General features: G+C 40.2%; 1 protein-coding gene across 1 annotated transcript in view; it reads right to left on the reverse strand.

The window, feature by feature from the left end:
• The window catches only part of ANKH (ANKH inorganic pyrophosphate transport regulator), a 107784-nt gene that overhangs the window by 34775 nt on the left and 55160 nt on the right, over positions 1–17849 (reverse strand). The window contains exons 2-6 of the mRNA XM_071553714.1: positions 15842–16058; positions 7363–7481; positions 6204–6287; positions 3529–3699; positions 2807–2941 (exon numbers count right to left, since the gene is read on the reverse strand). Coding sequence (XP_071409815.1) covers positions 2807–2941; positions 3529–3699; positions 6204–6287; positions 7363–7481; positions 15842–16058 — 726 coding nt within the window. The remainder of the gene's footprint in view (positions 1–2806; positions 2942–3528; positions 3700–6203; positions 6288–7362; positions 7482–15841; positions 16059–17849) is intronic.

The following is a 17849-nucleotide window of genomic DNA, read 5'->3' on the forward strand; positions in this document are numbered from 1 at the left end:
ATACAATGCCATTTTACACCAATATCACCACATTGACCTTGCCAGTGAGAAACCAGACAAGTGACTGGAAGCTCTTTGTTTCAGGAAGATCATCAGAATGGCCATTAATCGGCCTGGCATTTTAAGCTTATGAAATTTTTTGTGCCACGAAGCTACCTAACTCAGCTCTGTTGTTTCACCCTCACTCTGATACTTAATTGTTAAGTTGAGCTGTGGTGCACCCCTCAGCCAGATGAACAGATCCCTCTCTCACTGCTCCTAAGTTATTCTACTTACAGATACCTGAGTAGCAGAATACCTTAGAGCTCACAGTAGCTTTGGACCATATTGCATGATTTTAATTTATATACATTTTACTCGGTATTCATAAGTAAAACAGTTTTAAGTACAACAGACTACAAATCAGAGGGGCTCAGTGGCTGACTGACATCAATCTGCACTGGGGCAGGAGGCACTTACAAGACCAAACAAAACCCATGTCTGCAAATAACAATAATTTCAGATGAATCTTGAGAAGCAACTGACTGCCTGAAATGTAAAACTAGGCCTTATTACACTTTCACAAGTACTGTCCAGGAGGTATGTGAAACACAAGCTCCCCTACATAGTAATGTATGAAAGATTTTGGTGATGTTTCTGATTGCTGCACATGTCCTTGATGTTTTTCATGGAGGAAGGGTGTTTCAGAGCTCTTCCTGCAGCTGCTTGTCAATCTACAGTCAATGCAAGTTTTCTAGTCCTCAGAGCTAAAGGATACATCTATACTGAGAACTGCTTGACATTCTTAATTATGAAAATCCAAGTGCTTGTCTGTCTTTTCACTGCAGGTTCAGATCTGTGACAGTCCATCTAAACTCTGATTTATTTTACTTCTGGCAACAGTAGCATTAAGAAAGACCTTTTTTTTAACTACTGCTGTCTCTGTTTCACTGCTAAACTTTTGATGTACATTTTCTTGGTTATCTGAGCCCATTTTCCCATTATAAATATAACTGCTGTCTTTGCTTGGTTAAAAGACCTATAATAACAAAGGACCATGTAGTGAGGTAATTTGTTCCCTGTGCTGCTTTAAAAGAGGGGTAAATGTAGAGATATCCACAGAGAGGAAGAGCATGCTAATAATGTTTAATGTACCTTGAAAAAGTAATTGGCCCACATAAAACAAAATGGAATTTTAAGACAGTATCTTTTTAAATTGCACACCCTCTGATTATTGTACTTTTAGTAGAATTTTCAACTGAATGAAACTTAACTAGGTTAAATCAAGTAAGGAATATAAAAGATATTTTTCTTATTTTCATCATGAAGTCCAAAAAGACTGCAAAGACACAGCACTTGTTAAAGAAAACTATTTCACTACCACATTTTGTATGCTAGATTACACTTAGATTAAAGTACTGAAGTTTATAGCAGTGATTTTTTGTGGGATTTTTCCTTAATTGGTGTGATCCCAAAATACATGCATGTAAGCTTTCCTAAATATCTAGAACCTGTATTTGACAGGTGAAAAAGACCCCCAATAAAGCCAACACCAAAGAGGTAGCCCAGTAACCAAACTGTGCTGGCAGTTCAAACAAAAGCAGTGGGAGTTGGACAAAGCAAGTGGACCTGTGGTCCTCATGAATGTGTTAGAGCCTAATCCTTCACAGGGACATCCTGCTTACACTGAGAGTTGGTATTATTGAACAGGGTACTTATAAAACTGTGGATACTGATGCTCCAGCCACTGATGTTTTCTGTATTGCCCGCCCCTCCCTTTTCAGAGGCAATTATTCAGAGACAGTTGCAATATGACTGTTAGTGTAAATCTGCCAGCAAGCCACCAACTGTGACATGTATTTGGAGTCATCCTAATAGAAACAAACTGCAACTTGCTAGCCATGAAATGTGGTGCATCTGAAATCTAAAGTCACCAAGAAAAGCAAAACTGATCTCTATTAACCCACTCTGGCTTCCCTTGTACCAAGGCTGCTATTAACACATAGACTGATCCCTGATTTACGCATGTAAAAATGTGAAGTTTCATAAGTGTTCTCTCCATAGCTGTTCATTTACAGCCTCTGCATCTGAGAGAGTGAAATACACAGTATCACGTATGACAAATTAGCAACAGATCTTTAAATTTTCCTTTCCATCTAGTATCTTACAGCTTTGCTTTTCTTATAGGAAAAACATGAGAGATTTGCTAATGGCTATGTCCATCTAGCTATCCTCCCATGGAAACTGGCAGCAAAGGTCGCCCAGACTCCTTTACAGAGCAGTGGGTATTGGCTCTGCATTACAATCAGAAGCCTGGCTCCCAACAGCTGTAGGAGACTTATTGGAGGAACTTGAAATTCCTCAAGAGAAATAGGGTGCATTTCATATCCCAACCAGGAGACAGATTTTTAAAAAATGTTTCCTTACGTCTCTACACTGCTCTCTGTAATATAAGGACTGCTAACAGTAGTTTCACATCAGTTTACATAGTCACGAAACATACATGACAGAAAGGAGGAAAACATGGGACTACTGATGACTTTTCTAAAATCTCTGGGATCTGAATGCTCCAGAGCATACGTAGGGCATGAAAACCTGGGATGCAGGCACTGTTCAGTGAAAACATTTCACTGGTCTTGTTGAGGCTGAGGTCCCACTAGACCTGGCAGAAAGGCTCATGGTAGGAGTCCAAGCAATCTTCAAGCATAAAAAAAGCACTAAACAGAAATGTACATAAGACAATCTTTTCTGGTCAGCATGGCTGAGAAGAGAAACACAGATCTAACACCCTGTTCATGTGCAGTATGCAGACAACTGACTTTCTTACCTCTGTGGCTGCAGAACTGCCACCTAGGTCCCGGGAGACAAAAAGGTTGACAATGGGCCTACTTATTCGCTGAGTTGCCAAAATCAATGCCAAAGGCCACCAGAAACTCAGCATCTTCCTTATCGTAGCTTCTCCCTGCAACACAGGGTAAAAAAATTTAAGTGTGCTTGGAAAAAACATGCAGCATAGAACCACAAGCACAGAGAAAAGTTTTCTGCTTTTCCCACCCACTGTCAGTTTGGTACATTCATTTCAATAATTTTCAACATGAGTAGCCTAAAATATTATCACTCATTTTATTAAAACTAATTCAAAAGAAGATGTGTCATGGATTTGAATAAATAATGCATAAGGTATCTATCTGCATAATTTGTTCTGACTACCAGACAAAGCTACATGAAAATCAGTATGACATTTGAGGAAAAAGAGAAATTTTGAGATCTTCTTCCACGTGAAAAAAGGCGTTCATTTAATTCATGCTGTACTGTTTTACAGCTCAGTACAGAGGTTCTCAGTAGACAGTCCATCCAAACCATGGAAGGGATTGTCTCTTCTGCACTGTTGCTGGAATAGTGTCTACCATGCCTTTTTAGTGAGAATGTTCTTTCCTACAGGACAGAGAGAAGGCCCCTCATGCACAATAGTTTAATACAGTAGTATAACACAAAACCCTCTAGGTACAAAATTCTTGAGTTTGAAAAAGCACAAGTATTAAGACATACCCCCATTTCAGGCCCACTTCTGTCAGGAATAGCATCATGTATGTTCCTGTAGTATCCGAGGCATAATGTGGTACATCGGACAAGCGCTCCCATATATAATGACAAGATTGGGATCAAGAGAGGCTCCCTGCACTCCAAGTGACTGTGAAGCAAAATGGCTACAAAAACAACCTGCAGAGCAAACAAATAAAGGATTCATAACTTGTCTGTGTGTTTCTTTAGGGCCAACATATCTCCTGTCTGATTCCTAGCTAGTCTGCCTGAACCAACAACCATGCATGACTACAGTATCTGACTTCAAGCTTGTGGCATTAGAAACTTCAGTGAGGATCCCTAAGCATTTGGTCATACACATGAGATGAACAGGAATTAACTTTATACTCTACTGAACAGTACTTGAAGGTTGAATAGGTATCAAACTAGGAGCCATAAACAGGAGAAGGTTAGCATGGAAGTCTGGCAAGGTCTGGCAGCAAGCATGTGGCTCAGCGTCACCCCTCCCAGGAGAACGTGCTATTCTGATATAAGCTGAGGCTGAAGACATGCTTCTGGGGTCAGCTTCTAAGCCCTACTATTTTTTTTGTATTGGGGAAAGGGTAGGGGCAATTAAAAAGCCAGATGTTTTAAAGTATTCCCTTCAACATTTAGGAGCAAGAAGTCTTATGTCAACCTAATTTTCTACTTTTTCAAATGAAATTTCAGTATTTCATTATTTGCTCTTCAGCTGACTGCAATGTTGATGTAAGTCAAATGGAAACTTCTCGGCTAATGGACAGTTCACAAGACAGCCTCTTGAGACTATGTGCTCAATCCACAGAATGCAAAAGAATTGATTAATTTGGTATTATTCTCTTTGTTAAGTTCAGTGTGGACACATTGTATACAAGCCTGCTAAATTCCAAGTGACTCTGGATGGGGAACACAACTGGAGAGCCCCCTGTGTTTGGTGCTGTGAAGAGCAGAATCAAGACAACCCTGCCAGGAAATGTTGGCATTCAAGTGAGTTACAATAAATACAATACACATTGTTCCGGTGCAGGTTCTCCATTCCTAGAGCTCAAGAAGTTGTTAAGAACACACACTCTGAAAATATTTCTGAGAAAATATTTCTGAGGCAGACCACAGGACTTATGAAGGTTTGCAAAACTGCTCTTTTGAAACCTACAAAAACACTGTTTTTCAGTAAACAGAAGCAATGTCAGTCACAAAGAGTGTGTTTTATGAAGCTATCCAAGGAGAATTGGCTACTGCCTATGCACTTATTGCCTGTGTAGGGAACTGATGTAGCTGTAGAGAGTTCTGGGGTATGGAGTCACAGCTTTCCAACTTCTGGACTTGCTCTTGCTCTGTAATGTTTTGTTGAGAGAATATGACAGGTGTCTTAACTCTTCACAGCCCTGGCACCCCACTCACCATCCACTGTGGAAAGGGCATGGCCAAAATAAGAATTTGTTTCTTTATTTAGCTGTGTATGACCCAACATGCACCTAGGATCAGTAAACTCTGTAGGTCACATCAGAACAAGAGCAGATCTTGAGGGCTAAGGTCATTAACAGTAATTAGTATTATCTTCAGGGATGTACTGCAGTACTGTAGTGCAGCAGACCTGCCAAACATACAGTAGCATCTGACTGAATGGTTCAATCTGGTTTATAGTTTAGTCATATTTAGTGGAAGGAAAATGCTATGGAAAATGGAACTGAGTGTTGTTGACTTTGTATTTCCTTTGTACTGTTTTATCCTCTTTCTAATCCAGTCACTATTACCATTCAGCTGGTAATAGGGCAGCACAGCAACTCTTTTCAGGTCCTGGGACTGTACATTGGTTATATGATTGTATATATGGCTGTATATTGGTTCTCAAATGCTACTGGCCATCAGCAGTGTGGATGAATGTTGTTTTTTCATTGTGCTTAGTACAAAGCAACAGGATAGTTAATACCTCTCTCATAAATGAAAGCTCAAAAAACATCTGGTCTCTGCATCACCCAGGACTTATCAGCACAGACTCTTCCTGCTGGAGTTCTGAGCCTTCACTTTTTGGAACAGTAACAAGAACAGTGCTGTACTGGCACCCAGAAGATGGTTTACGCTACTGCATTTCACAGGATTAGATAGGATGTGAAAGACTGATGGGGGAACTGGAGAATCAAGCTTTGACCTCCCAACTCAGAATTTCATTGCAACTGTGTGAAACACGGAGGAGAATGTACAAGAGGAGAAAGGTCTCTTTCAAAGTACTCCATCAGCCTCCAGATTAGTAGCAGCCAGAGGTCTCTTTGCCTGACCTTTCTTTTTCCCAGAGGTATACACATGTAACTTGTTTTTCAGCCATTATGAAACAGGTTTGTGGAAGTGGTGGAGGACATGACCCTAGCCCAGATAATCCTGGTTCCCTTCTCTTGACATTGGTTTGGGACTGACTTGATCGAGTCAAGTGAGACCATCCTAAATCTCAGCAAAGAGCCTTCACGTGGTGGAGAAACAGCCAGAAAATAGCACACAAGATTACTTCTGGTGTCTTGCTCACAGAGGAGAGAGAAGGCTATTCTCTCTCTCCTCTATGAGAGGAGAGGAGAGAGACAGAGAGACTATTTGTGCAAGAGTGCTCCTGTTTAGGAAAGCATTTGGTCCATAACACAGTGGGAATAGTGACTTCTAGGAGGAGCCTTTACCTGAGCTATGACATCTGAGATGGAGGCACATCCCACTAGGAAACTGTACTTGTGTTTCAGCAGAATCCCAGCATGGGTCCATGCCTGAAAAAAGCCAGAGAAAAGTTTGGGAAGTGATTATGATATTGTGAATGATTTGAAGTTCTAGAACACTCTTTTCTGTTTTTTTACATTGTATACAAACCTGCAAGTCTCTTTTCCACCAGCAGTACCTGGTGTGAACCTGGGCAAATGTTAAGCAATTAATGCAGAGAAAGCATTGCTGCATTCAGTTCCTGCTTACCAGGGCTGATGGAGAGAATGGGAATAATTTTATAGACTGTATAGAAATTTCTGAGCAGATCTAATAGGAAACTACCCTTTCATAAATCAGATGCTGCACAAGGATGGATTATCATGATAAATAATCCAAGGAAAAAAAATCCGTATTCTCCTTCACTAGCTGGATGCAACTCTGAAATAGCCCACTGAATTATACTGTGTCCTGTCTGGAAAAGAAAACTTAAAAATCCAACTTCTTTTTATTTTCAGCTACTGTTTCAAGCAAAGTGGTAGAGAAAGTGGTGGAGACATTTACCAGTTTTATACAGAAGCAGAGGCATTAAAGAGAGGTGCCATGTTTTTATGTTGTGCCATAAGCAGTAAGTGTGGTGATCTTGGAAGCAGCAGCACACCCCATGTGTGGCTCTCTTGCCCAGTTGAGACATAGTGGACTGAGCTGTGCTTGCAAAAACTGATGGTAAGAAATATCTTTTCAACAAATTTGCTTTGAGAGAATATTGGTCTTACTCCTTATGAGCTCTGCAAGTGATCTGGGAATGCATGACAAATCCAAATCTTCCACTACAAATGGGAATGAGAAGTCACATACAGACAACCAGTGCAGCTCATAAGAAGACCAGTGCTTCCCAACATACACATATGGTAACACTGACAAAGCAGCTGAGGTTTTTGACATCTGTCATGACCTCTGAATGTTTAAAGTGCACACAGATGCTTTGTTCATGTAGCAGGAGATGATGTGTCCAGGTATATCCAGAGGTATTGCTTGCAAAGGACACACCTTCCTTCTGCATGCTTTCAGTCTCCTGTCAGATAACAGACTTTGCAAACTAAGGCCACAAACCCCATAATATTCAATTCTGAATCAGGCACTCACCATAGCATCCATAAAAGGGAAGGCAGCAAGATAAAGGAAGGCCCTCCGAGTTTTACTTCCCACTGATTCATCCACATGGTGCAGCTTATTAATAATGTAATACCCCAAATCACTATATGCTGTAGAGACACAAGAATAGAAATGAAATATAAAGGTTACATATGCACTCTGGGTGAGATACTGTGATGTTTTGGAGCTCAGACACACATCCACTTAGCAAGCAGCTGCAAGGGCTTCAGGATATTACAGCCTCACCAGCTGCTGTTTATGACTAAGAAGTGCCCTCACGGTTCTTTTTAAAGTAACCTTTGGCAGAGGAGTGGTAACAAATGGCTGGTTTGGAAGATGGGTATAGTGCCACATCTGTTTGCTAAACGAACACACTGGTACTCCAGAAAATCTACCGCTCCTTCATGAAATCAAGGCTCTTTGTTAGAAAAGCTGTTTTCACCAGGCATTGTATATTTCATGGGATATAGTGCCTTATAAATGCTGAAACCATCTATTATCACTGCATTCTCATGACATTACCTATAAACCTGCCCAAAGCTGTAAAAGGATACTATGATTTGCGAAGGCGTGCAACAAATCACACTCATTATGCCTCTCCGTTACTCTGCCTAATGACCACCTTGGCTGGTGGGACGTGTCAGGGCACTGTGCGCTTTGCTCTGCAGTGCCTGGGCAGCCTCGACCAGCCTTAGTTTCCTTCCATATCTACAGCCAGCACCTCAGGAACCACAAGTTAGAAAAAGGTATCTCTGGAAATCAAGCTGTTTCCACTTCTGATTGCCAGTATGTTATTTTGCTGTTCTATTTCAATCCAAGACAAGAACTTCTAGTGTTGAGCAACACTCATCTTGCCAGGTCTCTCTTCCCAAGATATTGGGTTGAAGACACCACAGAAGCAGGGACTTGCCACATAGCTCTCTAAAGAGCTGTTTAGAGTTCTGTTAATACCCATGTTATCCAGCTGTTTTAATAACCCCACAGTCCTCCCCATAACCAGGAATAATGACTAGAGTCTCTGAACTGTGGAGACATACATAATATGCACAGTTAAAAAACCCAAATAGTTTTTAATCTTTTATAAGGTTAAAACATACATTATATTCTAGGCCTGCATTTCATTACTTAATTTCCTCTATACACTTGTAATAGCTGTTAAAGAATGATTGGGCTGTAAAGTCAACCTCTCAAAACAGCAGAATTACTCGTACCTGGGGAACCTTACCTCAGTTTTCTCCCACTTGTGTTTTCTAAGATAGCTATTTTAAATGTGAGCATCTATCTGATTTTTCATTTATAACAACTCCATTATCTTTGTACGCATCTTCATATAGGGTATTTCAGGAAAGTTACCCTTTTTACGCATGCAGGTTTCATAACTGGATTGACAAATGCTAACACTAGTCATCCAATTGAATCTTCGTAGCCTAAAACTGTCTCTCATAACTCATGAACAGTATTTGGAAGCAATTAAACAGGAGTTTAAGTCATCATTGTTTTGCAATGGCTTAGGGATACAGCAGTTAAATGACTCACAGAACTGAAAGGACTATTTGAGTGTGAACAAAGCAGTGTAAATGAGATAGCAGAGTAGGAGTGATATTACAGCACTGGGAACAGGCACAAACCTCATTCCAGACAACCAGAACTGCCCAAAAGATGCTAAAAATGTTAAAAACTCCCCCTTTCCCTGTGCTGCTCCCTACATATATGTCTTCTCTCTGAACTACGACTGTTAGACAGACTCACAGTCTCTGAGTTTACCCACTAAATCCCAAGTTGTTTAGCCACATTCCTGAGACACTTCCAGCCTTGCTTCCTTTTGAAGGAGGTTGGGGAGGAACTTTAAATCAGAACTCCAACCTTTCCTAAGTTCAGGGAGGCAAGTTTAGTTCCTTAAAGTGTTCAGGTGCTTCTTGCACTTCAGTTAAACATCAAGCACAGCTTCTTTTGATTTGTGCATGAATACCTATGCACCAATCTTTGATCAGTGTTTAGAAAACTCTCTGCTATCCATTGATTTTTGCATGGTAAGTCCTTGTGGAAATCTGCTTTTATGGCAGGGCAGTACGTGGACCCTTCTGAACTGAGTCATTTAAGTGAAGGAGAGAAATCTGGTAGGTATGTGAGGCAAGCTGCATGTGAGGGTCAGATTCATTGAGTTTTCTCTTAAGTTCCATTAAAGTTGCTTTACATTTCTGCACAAAAACTTAAAAACTGCTGCAGGAAACATGCCACCTTATCCTTCATATAGGGACTGACAAAATCAGAGTCCACGTGCTGAGAAACCTGCTTCTGTGGTGGAGCCTCCTCCAGCAGTGCAATGGTAGAAACACAACATGCTGCAGAAGTCACCCTTGCACTTCTCTTGTTTCAAGTGAGACTTTTAGTATTTAGAAAGTGAGTAATAAGTAACTTTTTTGGCTCTAAAAACCATTGAGATGTTTAGTTGGGTTTTTTGTTTGTTTTGTGTGTCTTTTAAAGTGTGCTATCACAGAAAATTCCTCTCACTTCTAGGACCAAACAGTTTACCACAGGGTTGCAGTTTATTAGCAGGACATTTTGAAGGGACGGATATCATAGCCCACAGCATGACATTTTTAAGATTTCTAAGGATATCACCATTGAGCTCTTTAAGATTTTTTTTCCTTCCCCCATCAAAACAAAGGTCTAACCACACTTTTTAATATGATTTTGGTTTTAAAAATCATGACGGTTAAACTTAAAACATTATTTTCAAAATGGCCAACTATTTCACATGTCAGTGAAAGCACACAATCACTTTTGCTGATGTTCATGAATGTTTCCATCCTCAAAAAGAAGGACTCAGCAAGCTGAGATTTGCTGACAAATACACAGGCATGTGTCACTGAGCTGTGAATCAAGCAATTGCTGATGCAATTAGAACTTAACCTTGGCCAACCTTACGAACTTATTATGAAGAACAGTACAAAATTAATAACACAGACAACAGAGCCAAATCTAAAGCAGATGGTGCTTTCCATTTCTTGCATCATTTTAACCAAAACAGAGAAGTCCAACTCCAAGACAAGCTGCCTGCTTGCTTTCCTCTAATACTTCATTTATTTTGCTATGACTATGGATCAGTTTTGCTACAGAAGTTAAGCAGGAATTCTTAGTTTTGGTTTTTCCAGTTGTGTTTTAAGATCCAGAAGCTTAAGAAACGACATCGAAACTGCATACATAATTCGATCTCTCTTCCCTACACTGATTTCTCTAACAAGCCAATTATTGCCACATAAAATTCAGACATTCTTAAAACAACTGAACACCCTCTCTGTGATGCCAGCAGCCTCAGTCAAATAGCTGTATTGCAGTTATTTTGGAGCTGACTACTATTGAACACGTTATACTTAAATGATAAAGAAAAAAAAAAGAAACCCTCAAAGGAAGTGATACCATTTACTTTCAGACAGGGAGCTACATATGTCAATAGTAGCTTTACCAGAGGAAAAAACCTCCAAAAAATGTCTTTTGGGTTAAAGTGTATTCTTTGTAGACACATTCCATTTTCATACTTTGCTGCCAGTATTAAAAATGAACTCGGAGACTTGAGAAGTAAGAAAACCTATTTTGCTGCTTGTCAGAAAGACGGTTCACAAAGCCAAAACTGGTGCTGATGGTGAATTTCTCAATCACAAGCACAGACTATTCTGAGTTGGAAGGACCCACAGGCACCACTGAGTCCAGCTCAGAAGAGAATGGCCTGTATTGAGATGAAGCCCATGACTTTGATGATACTAGCACCATACTCTAACCAACTGAGCTAATTTGTTCAGCTAAGTTGATTTGGAAACCAAAACTAAATAGCAAATCTTCATTTAGAGATGGCATGGGGTATATAGATTTCTCCATGTTTTGATTAGCCTGATTTAAAACAGAACAAAAAGCCTGTGTTCCCCTTGTGAAAGCCCAGATGATCGAACTGTTTAAGCCTTTGTGATTTTTTTTTTGCTTATAGAAATACATGAATTTAAAAAACCAGCAAAACAGCTTAGAAGCATCTCAATGCAGACTGATTATTGCAATCACTTCTCTCCATGCTCAGCTCTAATTCCAAAATTGCGTTAGTTGATTTTACCAAATCTATCAATGACAGTTGGTATCTGAAATATCTTCAGTTAAGCCAACATCTCATAATGCTCAAAATTTGGCTGTTTTATAAAACACAGTCATTGCTATCTAAACGTGCTTTGGTTATAGGCCTTCTTCCTTTGCCCTTAGCACCCTGCTGGGAAGAAACTGCCCTTGTTGTGGGAGAAGGGTTAGGGCATCCAGAGGAGCATGTTAACTGCTCTAACAATGGCTATGTGAAGATGCTGAAGTAGGACGAATTTTTAATGAATAACATTTTATTTTCATTTAGAAAGGGAAAAAAAGCGCACAAGTCTGGATTATATGCTGATTTGTGTTCCTGTGCTATCAATTTTTTTCCAGGGCAAAACGTTTAGTAAGAGCCAGTAAAGTGGGCACATTGGAACAAGACTGACTGAATAAAATAGCTCAGCTCACCATAACCCACTCTATAACTCATAGTCTCTAGAAAATTCCACTAGTGTTACACTGGAATTTGTGGGCTTACACCTATGTCCCACTTCTTATGCAGATCTTTCATGTACATACAGTGACTATTCATCTGGGAAGTTCAAAAGTAGTGGAATTACTAGAGACTACTAAATTTTCCCTGGTTTAATCTATGCTTTGATGGCCCATGCCCACTAGCCTGTTAGTAATGAATGGGCACAAACCAGATCACTCGCATTTCTTGTCCCTCCAGTCTGATATAGATTACTGAAATGAATCTATACTAAAGTTTATTGGCTACTAAAGTTCCAACTCTTTTTTCCTGGTGATGACCAAGATCCGTCATGTGTTTTTAATCAGGTGTAGTAGGCACCAGTTATGGATGTCTGCTTAAGCATAAAGGATGTTTCCTCTAAGTAACTTCTGCCTTGTCATTTCCAGAACCTCAGAGAGTTATTCAAAGGGAAATAAACTTTCCATTTCTCAGTAAACCAGTAAAAAGCTGAAAAATGCTGTTTTATTGCCAAAGAAAATGTGCATGTCCTCCATGACACTGGTGTTAGAAGGTATCAACTTAGTATGGAGGGCTTACCAGCAGCACTAAGAAATGCTTTATGTTAGCATGAAGTTATATAAATTACTTTTCTCCTCTGTCAAGCCGGCAACTTAGTAAGATGTCAAAAATATGCACAGACAGGCTTAGCATCTTGAATACCTTCTCTTACAGCCACCAAAATGGCAATCTCTGAAATAATGAGACACTTCAAACCCTGGCTACATGGTGAACTTCCCACCAGGAAACCCAAACTGGTGGCAGTAGCTACCTCTAAAATAGCCCAAAGGAAGGAAGGCAGCATACTATCTTCTATTTCCAGAACACACCTGAAAGAGCAAATCTAGGAATACTGTACTGACCAAGGTTTGCAGCAGCACTACAAGTGGGATGAGAATATTGTTTCAAATCCCCTCGGTCAACTTGGTTCTCAGCTCTTACTGATACCTGTACAGGGAAGTGATACAACTGTTGGTCAGGACTTTGCAGACGTTCATAGGAATGTGATGGGGTGATGACTTAGGGACTCAGAGCTTGCAGCTGTGAGTTTGAGTGGTTTAGCTCAGCCAATCGCTCCCATAGAGGATTATGTGAGGCTCAGTGGGGAAGCAGTAGTGGGGAGCTAGTGCTGAAGCAATGAAGCATGAGTCAGGTGGGTGAAACAGTCTGTTTTGGTATTTTAAATGAGTAGAGGCTGCTGTTTGTGAGAAGCTGTGTGTGTAGACTGCAAATAGTCTCTATCACAGTAGGAAATGTGGTGATTCATTGTGGTCAGTGTGTTTCTACCACCACTTGTTTTCTTCCTTCTTCTGACTTCGTCTTTCATTGGGCTTTTTGTTTTCTGTTTCTTCCTGGGCTTTGACAGTCCACGGCAGACAGTCATGTCATCTTCCTTAGCCCTATATTCATGGCCTGTGGAAGAAATTCAGTCCCCTGAGTGTTGTTTCTTTGTCTTTTTCATTCACCAAGCATCAATACCCTGTATTTGTGTCTCCTGTAGATAGTCTGTGATAGACTTGCAGCTGCTGGGGAGTAGTTGCAGGTCCGAGGAGACTGCCTGTCACTGGACTCCTCCTCTTCTTCTTGCTACGCAGGCTGTGCATCTGTGGGTCAGAGCAGAATAATCAGGACTTGAAACAGGTTCAGAGGAAACTTGGAACATAAAACTTGGCAACATCACCCAGGCAATTGGTGCTAGAATCTGACTAACTATTCTCCTGGGCGCTCTGCCAGTCTCTGCTGTGGCCTTTGCATATTTTCAGGCATAGGCAAGTTAAACTACTAAAAAATATTTTGTAGTCCGTTACCATAAGCAGCTGAAAGATTGTGTGTAGCCCTTTAATTCATGACTTAAAGCATGGCAAGCACAGGCTCCTTTTTTCTTTTTTTCCCCAGTATCTGCAGAGGGCATTTCAGAGGTTCTGAACTCAGCAGGGCTCTACTTCCAGGCAAAGGCAAGAAACTTATCTGGCAGGTTTTCAAATCGTTGTTCCAAACATCTCTTTTCAACAGGAAGTCCCACATGGAAAATCCAGTTATGTCTTTCACCTGGGAATTTGATAGTTATACTTTTAAATTTTGTTAAAATCTATCCTAGCTTAAAATAAAATACTGGATGACTACAAAATAATATTTTATCCAGCTGGCAAAGCCAAAAACTTTGACCAGCACTGGCAGGAAAGCAAGTGAGGAACTGGAAGAGTGGCTCTGGGGGCTGAAGAAACATTCCAAGCAAAGAAATGTGAGAGCCAAATGTACAAATGGCCTGAAGTTTATAATACTGACTCAATAAAGCAGCCTCAAATATAAACATATTGAGGAAGTAACCAATCACTATCAGTGAACTAAATTAGCTTGAATGCATGGATTCAGTTTATAAAATAAGCATCAGCTTACCCCTAGTACTACAGTTACCATTTGTAGTGAGCCATTACTGTAAGCACTTAATATGACCATAACATGGAGCAAAGGTAAATAGCACAGGGCTCCTGTATCACTGGTGGAATAAAAGATGGTCAACAAACTGTAGCACTTGGGAGGCACATAAAGCTGATGACTATAGCTGGCAGCCTGTTAAAGGATAAGAGCAGGGGGCATTTGAATTTACCAGGTGGATCTTGCACCTACTCAGGCAGGAACAGAAATAGTGCTATTCTATTCTAGTCTAATCTAGTCTATTTTACTCTGTATGCTGAACAGTAGCACATGTTGCTCTTGAGAGACTAACAGACAGATAATGAATGCTGTCTCACTTCCAGGCCACTCTGTGAGTTCACAGTAACTCAGGATATTGCCATTAGTCTTACATCTCCCATTTTAATGTGATGGAATGATCCCTTACTGCTGGTCATCCAATTCAATGCTACTGCCTATCAACCAAATGAGGCTCCATAGGCTGTCACATTACCTTTTCCCTCCCACCCCTCAAGACTCTCAGCTTTTAGGATTTTACCTGCTCAATGCAATGCACTTTCTGCTTCTTCCTCCAGCATCTTCTGCTTTTTGTTGTTGTGGTCCAGAGATTTCTACTCTGTAGAATGAGCCAGAAGGTGCAGAGTATCTGGTACAGTTCTTGGGCAGGATGAAGTTAAAAGTCTTCCAAGTCACATGGTTTTTTACTGCTGCGGCTGATGCTTTTGTTGATATTCCACTTCTCCAGGCTCTCAGAAACTGGCAAATCCAGCGGCTGCCTTGTTTTTTATGTTCAGTTCATGTCTGCTTGTGTATTTTCTTTGTTTCGGAGTACACTCAGGGAACTGGTCTCAGTTTGGTATAAAGTGCTCTTAGTAACTACTTCCTCACTTACAGATTAATTTTTCAACAGAAGTGGATGATGACTAGCAGTCATAGAAATACCTGACATTTTAATGAGGATGTTGGCACCTACTTGCTTCAAGTTTTGTACTGTGAGGTAGGTAGCTAAGGAATAGGTACAGAGGGAGTATGCTGACAATTCTACCAAGAACTGACCAACAACCCTACCCAAGCACTCCTTGAAGTCCTGCCAAATCCATTCCAGAAGGCACTGCTAGTTAACGATCACTACCTAACAGGAATACTGAGCTATCAGCTTCAGGCAACCTGTCAACCTTGCCGAAGTTCTGCTCACACACCTGACTGAAAGAGATCATCATCATCATGTTTAGCTGCCAGGCAGGAGGGCCCTGTGGGTGGAATTTGCTCCTTAACAACCTGTTTAAAAAGTAATAAAAATTGTGTGATGAGCATGATACCAGCCCAAGAGATTTAACCTCTTTTGCATCTCCTGTTGCACTTACAAATGAAATATTAAGGCTACAGATTAATCAGTTTGAAGAATGGACAAGGGAAGAAAATTAAAAGACATGTTAACTAGATGTGAAGTGACCTTACCTATTAAGGTATGAAATATAGCAGCTACAGCGCCAGCCACAACCATGCACAAAACTGCTTTGGTCCTGTCTCGCTTGCTGTTCACGAACACCAGACCTACATTTTTGAAGTCACTCATCGGCCCCGTGAAGAACTTCATCAGGGAGTATGCCAGCCCATAGCTGGCCAACATTTCCACAGCATCCTCCTTGACAGCAGCGATGCCCCTGTTCAAGGCCTGTCGAAACAGAGAGAGTAAATAATGTAGCACCTGTGGAAGTGTACCCAACACAATCTTCTGCAGCTGGTTTCTGAAGGAACAAGTTCAGCTGTCATTGCTTTCACCTCAAGCTGGACTTTATTTCTCTGGATTCAGCAGGAGTAGCTTGTGACCTGTTACACAGGCAAACTAGTTTAATATAGACTAAATTCAAGTCAAGCAGACTTGAAGACAAAGTAAGCCTCTGTTTCTAATGTATATAATGGAACTCCTGATATACCAGAAGTCAGTCTTTTCCCTTTTCAGAATAATCTTCTGACTTGCTAGTAATCATAGATGATACAAGAACACTGCAATACTGCTTTGAGGCCTCAGCACTGATTTGAACAAAGCACAGTCCTTGCAGGCCATCTTTAGGGGTAAAAAATCCTGACATCATATGTTCAAAGTTCAGGAGCTCAAAAGTTTTTTCAGTGTAACAAGCTTTTCACAACATCACATATAATTGTTGTGAATAGCTGATATTAGTTGATGACTTTTATTATGAAACGAGGCCAAATATGCCCACGGTTAAACGTAAATCATCTCTGTTCATGTATTTGACAAGGTTCTCATACTACATTAATTTATATTTCCTTGTAGCATATTTAGAAAGAAATACAGCACATGTCTTTTAAGACATATTCAGGTACAATAACACACTAATTCATTCTAGGTCCCTATTTAAGAAATGTCTGCCAATGAATCACTGAGAATTAGATGGATTATTTTTATAACTAAGGTGAATCATATAAAAAATGTGTAACATTTCTTCAGATCCCAGCTTGAGCCAAAATGCTTCTAAAATATGGAATAAAAATGACAGAATGATAGATTTTATCTGCAGTGTGACAGCATCAATCATCTGGTACACCCAGGAAACTGTTACAACAAGATTAGATTCAAAAAGCATGAAGGATGAAATATGACTTGTTTTAACAAGTATTTAGTTCCTATGGGTTACAGCTGATGTGTGCTGACAGGGCCATGGCAATGAGGCCAACCAGGAACATCCCGCCAACCAACCATCCAAACCTCAGTCTAGTCAATTACACAGCAGTCTGAATGAACAGTTCTCTGAATGAACTAACCAGGTAGGGTATCATCACATAACTGTGGTGAAGTCCTTCCATTTCAAGTGTAAGTGTAGCCTTTTTGTTGCAGTCATTTGATTTTTTTTCCCTTCCAAAGACCATACAAGCAAGCAACTCCCATTGACTTCAAAAGAAACTGCATCCCTGAAGCAGAAATGAACATTTTTCCTACTGTTCTTTTCTACTCTTCCAGTGAGACAGGATTAATTTTTGAAACTAAAGCTGCACTGTCAACATAGCAAAAAAGCTGTAGAAAATACCAACTTCTCCATCCTTGATGTCTGCCAAATCTCTTTTCTGTGATGTGCTCTGACCTGAATGCCTGAGCCTCCAAATGTTTTCATCTGTCTTACTCCAGTTTGTTCTTTCCTGAAAACACTATGTGTTACATTTGGAATATCCGTGGCTGCCAAATTTAACCTTTCCTGGGATATAGATAATTCCATCTATTCATTAATGTCAATTCAAATTGTATTTAAGCTGCAGATGCCAAAACCACTAGTGAGTGCGCAAAACTGTATTCAAACAATTTGTGGAAGATTGTGGTCTCTGATATGAATAGTCAACTTTAGCTGTCTTGTGATGATGTTTGTGATGATGTCATAATTGGTATCAAGGTATATAGAGTTACAATTTTTTAATTTAAACTTCTTAGAGATGCTGAATTTCCCAGTTG

The sequence above is a fragment of the Pithys albifrons genome, chromosome 4 (genome assembly GCF_047495875.1).
Source record: "Pithys albifrons albifrons isolate INPA30051 chromosome 4, PitAlb_v1, whole genome shotgun sequence".
Classification (NCBI taxonomy): Eukaryota; Metazoa; Chordata; class Aves; order Passeriformes; family Thamnophilidae; genus Pithys; species Pithys albifrons.